This window comes from Apteryx rowi, unplaced genomic scaffold (assembly GCF_003343035.1).
Source record: "Apteryx rowi isolate R43461 unplaced genomic scaffold, aptRow1 scaffold_530, whole genome shotgun sequence".
In the NCBI taxonomy this organism is placed as follows: domain Eukaryota; kingdom Metazoa; phylum Chordata; class Aves; order Apterygiformes; family Apterygidae; genus Apteryx; species Apteryx rowi.
The window spans coordinates 329,753-338,236 of record NW_020450795.1 but is presented as its reverse complement, the minus strand read 5'-3'; the positions used below and the strand labels follow the sequence as shown (position 1 = coordinate 338,236).

The 8,484-nt window shown below is 72.7% G+C and overlaps 2 protein-coding genes across 3 annotated transcripts; one reads left to right on the top strand and one right to left on the bottom strand.

Annotated features, from left to right (window-relative positions):
• Positions 1 to 1,214: 1,214 nt before the first annotated feature.
• On the top strand, positions 1,215 to 4,986 carry LOC112973273. 2 transcript variants are annotated; one of them, XM_026080944.1, is made up of 11 exons: positions 1,215 to 1,611; positions 1,694 to 1,754; positions 1,980 to 2,057; positions 2,146 to 2,235; positions 2,361 to 2,426; positions 2,630 to 2,680; positions 2,783 to 2,850; positions 3,741 to 3,787; positions 3,926 to 4,011; positions 4,154 to 4,230; positions 4,389 to 4,986. In XM_026080944.1, exons 1-11 carry the CDS (start codon positions 1,250 to 1,252, stop codon positions 4,543 to 4,545), a joined length of 1,143 nt encoding a protein of 380 aa, XP_025936729.1. In that variant the 5' UTR covers positions 1,215 to 1,249; the 3' UTR covers positions 4,546 to 4,986. The 2 variants fall into 2 exon arrangements, with proteins under 2 accessions (XP_025936729.1, XP_025936728.1); XM_026080943.1 differs by having other exon boundaries at positions 1,230 to 1,611; positions 4,151 to 4,230.
• Positions 4,987 to 5,532: 546 nt separating this feature from the next.
• On the bottom strand, positions 5,533 to 8,107 carry CREB3L4 (cAMP responsive element binding protein 3 like 4). The gene is made up of 9 exons (XM_026080924.1): positions 7,727 to 8,107; positions 7,370 to 7,559; positions 7,086 to 7,219; positions 6,888 to 6,980; positions 6,705 to 6,811; positions 6,564 to 6,632; positions 6,385 to 6,469; positions 6,134 to 6,230; positions 5,533 to 5,983 (listed from the first exon to the last, which is right to left on the bottom strand). The coding sequence occupies exons 1-9, from the start codon at positions 8,054 to 8,056 to the stop codon at positions 5,652 to 5,654; spliced, it is 1,437 nt and encodes a 478-aa protein (XP_025936709.1). The 5' UTR covers positions 8,057 to 8,107; the 3' UTR covers positions 5,533 to 5,651.
• Positions 8,108 to 8,484: the final 377 nt, after the last annotated feature.

The window sequence follows — 8,484 nt, the reverse complement described above, 5'->3', positions numbered from 1 at the left end:
AAAAAAAAAAATCCCTTCCATCAGTTTTGCAATCGCGCTTTTCCTCCCGGAGCGCCCTGGCGCTGGGACGGGCCGTGGCCGCGGGCCGGGAGGGAGCCCCTCGCCCCCAGGGCGCCCGGCCGGGGGGATCTGCCTGCGGGGGTCCGGCAGAGCCAGGCCGCCAGCGGGGCGTTGCAACGCTCCCCGCTTTTCTCCACCCGTGGGTCGCTGCCTGGCTCCCGCCGACTCCTGGCACCTCCGGGAACGGGTTTCTGGCGGACGTGGGACGCTGGCGACGGGGCACGCCTCTGCCCGCGGCTCTTGTGCCTTCTGGGTCCCGTAGCTGGTGAACGTGGGGCCAGGGCCGTTTCCAGGGGCGCGGGCCGGTGTCACGGAGCAGGACGTGCAAATTCCTGCGTGGCGTGCCTCAGTTTCCCCGTGCGAAGCAGGCTGAGCTCCTGCCGCCGCAGGGAAGAGCGGTTGCTGCGTGGCTGGTCCCGGCCGGGGCTCGCAGCCGTGCTCCTTCCTGTCCTGGAGCTGCCCCCGGGCCGGGGAAGGGCCGGGGGGCCTGGAGGGGCGGGCAGGGACCACCCCGGAGCCGGCCGCCCCCTCCTCCGCCCGATCCCGGAGTTTCCGAGCTGCTAAAACCATTTCCTGCGCCTGGAGCGGCCGCCCCTGCCCCGCCGTGTTTGCAGAGCGCCATAAACCCGGCGAGCAGCCGGCAGCCCTGCGTGCGAGCAGCCGCTGTGCGCTGGCTGCCAGCTGCGAGCCGGGCTGGGAGCCGCGCTCCGGTGGGGAATTCCAGCTGGAAGGGCTGCTCCAGCGGCCCCCATCCTTGCCGCCGTTCCCAGCCCCGCGCTCGCAGCCGCCTGCTCTCTGGAGTGTAACAAACGTGTGCCCTGAAACGGAGCCAGCGGGACGCCAGGCAGGGCCGAGCCAGGGAAGGGGGGCAGGAATTTAGGAGCGCAGGGGGAAGCCTGGCTGGAGGGGCAGCGTCTGCCAGCCCTGGGGGCTGCTTGCTCCCTGCCTGAGGGACTTTTGGGATGGGGAGGGGGGCTCTGCTCGGGGCGGGTGGCACGGTGCAGCCCTGTGATCTCCAACCGCTGTCCCCCGGCGGCGTTTGGCAGCTGGAGCCAGCTGGGGAAGCGGCCGGGAGGGCGGCGGAGGGGCAGGTTTGCAGGGAGGGGGCAGGGGCTGTGGCAGCCCCGTCCGTCAGTCGTCCATCCATCCCGCCCCCCACGGGCAGCATCCCAGGCAGTTGCAAGGGGTGATGCCATCCCGCAGGAATGCAGTATCCCTGCATGGCTTTCCAGGAACACCAGGGACCCCATTCCCGCCCCCGGCAGCCCGTGCGGAGACGAGGGCTGGGGCCAGGCCTGGACTTTGCCCCCCTCCCTCTCCCGGGGTGCCCGGCTGTTGCGGGGAGTGGAGCTGTTTGTGGCGGCAGCTCCTTGCCCGGCCCTGGCATCCCCTCCCCGCATCCCCCGTCCCTGCTCCCGACACCCTGCCCGGGGCGCTCCCATGCCCATGCCGACCCCGCACACCAGCCCGTCTCTCTCCTCCCCTCCCAGGGATCGACTTCAAAATCCGGACGGTGGAAATCGAAGGGAAGAAGATCAAGCTGCAGGTCTGGTGAGTGCAGGCAGGAGCCCCCTGCCCTGCGCCCGCTGCGCTGGCCCCGGCGGCCCTCACCCCCTCCTCCGCTCTCTCGCAGGGACACGGCAGGACAGGAGAGGTTCAAAACCATCACGACAGCCTACTACCGCGGAGCCATGGTAGGGGGGCGACGGCGGGGGGCGACGGGGCTTGGGGCGAGGACGGCCGGGGCCGCGGAGCCAGGCAGGCCGGCACGAGGGCTGCGGCGTTTCCGGGGCCGGGCAGCGCCAGCGCGAGCTCAGCCTCGCCGGCCGCGGGGAGCACACGCGCCGCGGGAAGGAGACCCCCACCCGGGTGGGAGGAGGTGGCACCCGCCTGCCCCGCTGACCGCCCCGTCCTCGCAGGGCATCATCCTCGTGTACGACATCACGGACGAGAAGTCCTTCGAGAACATCCAGAACTGGATGAAGAGCATCAAGGAGGTGGGTGTGCAGATGGGGGGCTGGGGCTGGGGCACGGAGCGGGGCGGCGGGCAAAGCTGACACCTCTCCCCTCCTCTCCGGCCTCCAGAACGCGTCTGCCGGGGTTGAACGTCTCCTCATCGGCAACAAGTGCGACATGGAGAGCAAACGCAAGGTGCAGCGGGAGGATGCCGAGAAGGTAGGCGGCAGAGGGGCCCGGCTCCGGCTCTTCCCACCCGCGGTGCGGGGCCAGGGCAGCGCCGGTGCGGGGAGGGAGCGTGGGGGCCCTGGCGCCCACGTGACAGGGGCCCTCTCGTCCTCCAGCTGGCGAAGGAGTACGGGATCCGCTTCTTCGAGACCAGCGCCAAGTCCAGCGTGAACGTGGAAGAGGTGAGGGCAGCGGGCTGCCGAAGGGGGCCCGAGGCGCCAGGTCGGGCTGTGCCGGGGCCAGGGGGTTCCCGGGGCTGTGTCACCCCCATGGGGGTTGCATCGCAGACCCCTGTCCCTGGGGCGTCCCCCTGCACTGGGGCTGGTCCCGGAGCAGGGGCTGCCGATGCCCTGGGTGCCGGCGCTGACCTGCCCCCTCTCCCCAGGCCTTCAACACCCTGGCGCGGGACATCCTGCTGAAAACCTCCCGGAAAGCGGTGAGTGTGGCCGGCGGGAGGGCTGGGGCCAGGCTCCGGGTGGCAGGGGGTCCCCGTGTCCCCTCCCCAGCCACCAGCGACCTCCCTGTCTTGTTCTTTCAGGGTCAAAGCAGCAAGCCCTCCCTGGACCTGGGCTCCCAGAAGAAGGGCAGCAGTAAATGCTCCGTGGCGTAAGAGMCGCTGCGCTGCGGAGCACGGCGACGGCCCCGGCCTCCCCTCCTCTCCACCAGCCTCCACCTGCTGCGGGACAGCGCGGGCGCCTCCCCCCGGAGCAGGGGCCGGGCATGGGGGCTGCCCCGGGACGGGGGCCCTTGCCTTGCCTGCTGGGGCACGGGATGTCCTGAGCCGGCCAGCCCGGGATGGGAGCGGTGCTGGCGCCGGGAGCAGGGCTGGACGCCGCGCGGCCGCCGCACCTCGGTGCTATAAAGCCCAGCTTGTGCCTTGCCCCGTGTCCRGCGTCTCTGTGGGGCTGCGGGGAGGGGACGGGGGACGGCGGCAGGAGGGGGACGAGGGTGCGGGGACGGCATCAAGGGTGGGCGGAGGGTGCGAGGGGCCTGCGGGGCCGGGATGGACCGGGGGATGCGGCCGGGATGGGACAGGGGCAGCGAGGGCGCCGGGCTGGGAACACGATGGGGTTAGGGATGGCCTGGGCTGGGCGGGGGCGCTGGGCGGGAGAAGCCCCGCCCCCTGCGCGCAAGCCCCGCCCCTGGGGCAGCCCCGCGCAAGCCCCGCCTTCTGTATGCAAGGCCCGCTCAGGCTCCGCCTCCTGCGCGCAAGCCACTCCCCGTAGCCACCGCCCTTCCCATCGCTCCCCGCTTCTCCCACAAGTCCCCGCGCCCCAAGATGGCGGCACTGCGTGAGGCGGCGGGCCCGGCCCGGTAGCTCCGCCGCGCCGATGGGGCCCCACGGCCCGGCCTGGCCGCGCTGCTGCGCCCTCTACGCCGCCCTGGGCGCTCTGGCCTGCGGCCTGCGGTGAGCGAGCAGGAGGGCGGGAAGGGGGGACCGCGGGCGCCGGCCAGGCCCGGCCCGGCCCCTCACGGTGTCTCTGCTCTCTCCACAGGCCGGCGGCGGCAGCGGCGATGGGGCCGAGCGACGAGCGGCGCTTGGGTGGGTGCGCGGCCGAGGGGGCCCGGGGGATCCTGGCCCCGGGGGAGGACGGGGAGGGGTCCCGGCTGGAGGGGGCCGGGGGGGTTCTCGGCACCGGGCTCTGCCTGCGCTCACCCGGCCGCGGCCCCTCTCCCGCAGCGAGGCTCGTGGCGGCCACGCCGTGCTGGCGGGTGGAGGACTTCGTGGTGGCGCAGGAGTGCACCCAGTGCACCAGCTTCCAGGAGGTGAGTGCGGGCGGCGGCGGAGCCCGGCGGTGATGGGTCCCCCCCACACACACACGCGCGCGTGCGCCTGGCCTAGGGGCGGCTGGGGGAGATGGACACGTCCCGGCGCCGCCTCTCACTGGCGTTGTTTTGGTCGCAGAAGACGATAGCAGAGTGTCGCCCAACGGGCTTCATCGAGAAGATTAGCTGTGCCACCTCCAAGAGGGATGAGTTCAAGAGGTGAGCGAAGCCCCCGCGGTGGGGTTGGGCAGGCAGCGGGTCCCCCGGGCAGAGTGCAGCAGGTTTCTGTGGGGTGCTGCCCCACTGACAGGCCCTGGGTGTGGAGCGCTGGGGCCGGGGCCGTCGCCGCTGGACTCATAACTCTGCTCTTCGTGCAGCTGCCGCTCGGCGGTGATGGAGGCGCGCATTTTCTGGAAGTTCGTGGGCACGATGATGTGCGTGGCTGTGGTCTTCGCTGTGTTGGTTGTGTGTCGCCAGCGAGTGCTGGACAGGAAAGCCCTCGAGAAGGTCCGCAAGCAGATCGAGTCCATTTAGCACTGCCCGCCCGCCCTGGAGCGGGGCCCCGTGTGCCTGGGACAGGGCCGGGAGCGCCCGGACTGTGAAGACTCTGCTCTTCTGCCGCTCCCAAAAGCGATGGGAGACGAAACGCCCGTCTGGGACGGGCCCTGCCCTGGCAGCGCGCCTGCTCTCGCCCTGCGAACGTGGAGCTCTGCTGGGAGCTGCCCTGTGCTCTGCTGCTGCCTCGAGACACGACTGGGGAGTCCCGCGAAGGCGGCTGAGGAGACTCTTGCACCCGCCGTGCCGGTGCGGGGCCCGCGGGGACCTGCCCCGTGGCCTCCCTGGCTTTCCGCACACGGGGAGTCGTGCTGTGCCCGTGCTCCCGGCCGCCGTGGGGGCGCGGCGGTCCAGGCAAACGCAGCAGCCGCGTTCCCCGAGCGGGTGCCGTGAAATAAATCCTGATCGTTGTCGCCGGAGCGCYGCTTTGACGTGCTGGTGTCTGTCCGACACTTCCCTCAGCTCCGCAGCGTGGAGCAGCCCGGAGCTTCGCGGAGGAGCCGCGGCTGGGGACGTTGGGGGGGAACAGCACGGCGGGGGGGGTCCCTGGTGCCTGCAGTGTGGCCCCTCGCAGGGACGGTGAGGCCGTGGGGGAGGAAGGGGCGAAATGGGAGGTTGCCCAGTGCCTCCCCCACGCTCGGCTCCCGACGCTGCGACCAGCCCCCCAGCGCCACGTGGCACTTACATAAGGGACGAGCCCCGCTAATCCCCCGCGTTAATCCCCCCAGATTAACCGCCCAGCCCAGGTCCGGTTCTGACCCCCCGTTAGAGCTGGGGGTCCCTGCCCCACGGCTGGGGGTGCAGGGGGCCCTGCCTGGGCGGGTTAGAGCCGCCCGCGGCAGTGGTACGGCCTCAGCCCTGTCGCCCTTCTCTTACTGCCTTTCTTCCCCTGCAAAGGCAAATTCAGGTGGAAACGAGGAGCTGTTTATTAGCTGGACGCTGCCCCGCGCGCTCGGCGCTTCCGGCTGCAGCGCGGTGCCGTCCACGTGCGCGGCTGGGCTCTGCCACAGTGCAGGGATGCGCCTGGAGTGGGTGCTCCATCCCCAGGAGGGGGCTGGGGGCCGGGGGCTGCTCTCCGCCGCCCGTCACATCTCCTCCCCGTGCGCCCGTTTTGCTGCTTCCCTGCCGGCACCAGCCGCCCTCCCTGGGGCCGGTCGCACCGGAGCTGCCGGCTGCAGCCAGGGCCGAGTCCCCGCGTCCCCTGGGCCGGCCTGGCCCGAGGAGTTGGTGCCCGGCTCCCCGCGAGGGGGGGATCTCCGGTCCCCGTGTCCCCCTTCAGCACCATCCTCCGCTGCAGCTGCAGGTCCCAGCTCTTCCCTCCCCGGCTGCCCGTGCTCCGGGAACGGGGCTGGTCCAGCATGGGGGCCCTCAGCCGGCTTCAGCAGCTCCTCCCAGGTCAGGATGTTCCTGGAAATCACTGCAGAGACAAGGGAGTGCCAGGCTGGGGCTGGCAGGGCTCGACGCTCCGCTCTGGGATGGGACAGTCGCTTTCCAGTCACATTTTGGCCAGGGYTCGGATCCAGGCCCTGCAGCTCCCGGCCGCCCTGGGGCTCCCCTGCCTCGTTACCTCCCACGGGCTTGTGGCCGTCCTGGCTGCCCCCGGGGCCGCGGCGGAAGGGGCTGTAGCTGGGGAAGATGATGAGTCCCAGGGAGAAGACCAGGATCTGCAGGGGACGGGAGGGAATTAGGTGGTGCAGGGGGACAGGGCGGCCGCACGCAGCAGCCGTGCCCGCGAGGTGAGCACCATGCGCCGGGGAACACGCGCGTGCCACGGCTTCATGTGCCTGGCATGGCTGTGCGCCCGGCACGCGGCGGTACCAGGATGCAGGTGCTGGTCTGGGCGGCCTTGGTGGACGTCGGCTTGACGAGCGCCTGCAGCGCCTGCAGCTGCCTCAGCAGCGACCTGCGGGGCGGCAGCGGTCGGCGCGTGCCCGGCCCGGGGCTCTGCCGACGCCACGGGGGCGCCCGGCCGGCCACGGCCCCGCGGCTGTGCTCACCTGTTGCATCTCTCCAGCTCCTGCACCTTCTTCTGCAGCTCCTGGTTCTGGGCTGAGCACGCGGCCACCCTGCGGGGGCAGCGGCAGGGACGAGTGAGGGCCCTCGCTCAGCCCCGCTCGCGCGGCGCCGCGGGCACCCACCTGCTCTCCAGCCCGTCCAGGTACTCCTTCTTCCTCCGCCGGCTGTCCTGGGCCGACTGCTTGTTCCGGATCTTCCTCCTCACCTTCTTCAGGATCCGCTCCTCCGCCTGGCGGGGCAGAGGGGTGAGAGCGGAGCGGCGCGGTGCCGTGGCCCGGCTGCCCCTGCCCGCCGCGGCCGCGCACCTTGGTGAGGGGCAGGCAGCTGGGCAGCGTCACCCCCTCCTGCGACAGCAGCCGCTTCTCCTCCTCCGTCAGGAGCAGGCCCGGGAGCTGCAGCTGCAGGGAGAGAYGGCGACGCGCCGGGCTGAGCTGCGGGGAGCCCTGATGGCCAGGGAGAGCCTGGGACGAGGAATGGGGCAGGGGGCGCGGTGCCGGGCTTACCAGGGCTCTGGGGGCCTGCGGGTCGCTCGGAGCGGCGGGCACCAGGCCGGGCCTGGCCGGAGAGGGCAGCGGCGCAGCGGGCAGCTCACTCGCGACACAGGCGGCGGGGAGCAGCGCGGGGCACAGCCAGGCGTCTGCAAGGGGGAGGCAGCGGAGCCCTGCCTGTCCTGCCTCTCCCCGCGCTAACGCGGAGGCTGTGTCCGCCCCGCGAGCCGCCACGCTCCCTGTGTGCCCCCCCCCACCCCCAGCCGAGCTCTGCCGGTGCCGCACGTCCTCCCACTGACCGAGCTGGATGACGACGCCGGTGCTGCGCAGGGCGGGCAGCAGGTCACAGGGCGCCTCGTGGCCGGTGCTGGGGGGCCAGGGGGGTCCGGGACGGGCGTCCCCGGCACTGTGGCAGCTGCCCAGGCTGCAGACATCATCAGGGTTCACCACCAGCCGCAGCAGCTCCTCGGGCTTGTTCTCGTCCTGCCCCTGCAGCGGAGAGACGCTCGGAGGGGACGCGCAAGGGCGCCCGCGGGCCCGGGGCTCCCGGGGTGCCGGTGGCAACCCCATGGGCACCCAGGGCTCTCCGCCACCCCGATCCCTGCTCGCGACTCCCTGCTCCGGACCCCCGAGCCCAGCCGGCAGCCCAGACTCACGCTGTCCCGGGCGAGGGGCCAGCCCTTGAAGGGTGGCTCTGAGATGCCGGGCGAGCGGGCTGAGCTGACGACGGGGGGTGCGGGGCTGCCGAACGCGGGGCCGAGGAACGGCTCGTCCTGCTGCACCAGGAGAGCTTCCAGCAGCTCCGGGGCGTCCGTCTCCATCRCCTGGCATGAAGCGCACACAGGGGATGTGGGCACGTCCCGCTGCCCCYGGGGGCAATTACCTGCCTCCGAGCCCCCCGGGCTGGCGTGGCGCAGCGAACCTGCCCCTGGCGCTGCTCCCGTCAGATCCGGCAGCCGGGCGCAGCGCTCCAGGATCTCCGGCATCCTGGGCAAACCCGGCCAAGTCCCACCCCAAAGGGCCGGGCTCCCGGTGCCCAGCGCGGCCCCAGGGCCCCGGTTAGTGTGTTTAAACGCTCCCCGCGGGATGGGGATGCTGCTGCCTGCAGGGTGGGATCGGTGGGGGCTGCGGCAGGGCCGGGGATGCAGGGGCTGCCCTGGCCGGGCCGGCTGTGCCACGCAGTGGGGGCCGAGGCCAGGCTGGTGCAGGGGCCTGGGGCTGCCCGGGGCCGCGAACGGGCACCGCGGCCTCGAGCTCCGGCCTTGGGGGGCACCGGGAGCTGCTCCGGGGGGGTCTGGGGGAAACCAGGCTCCCCAGGCCCCCAGCCCGGGCTTCGGGGCCGCGGCCTGAGCCAGGGCTCCCACGGGGGAGCCGCTGCCTGCGCGGCTCCGGCCGGCTCCCCTCCCCCCCCCCG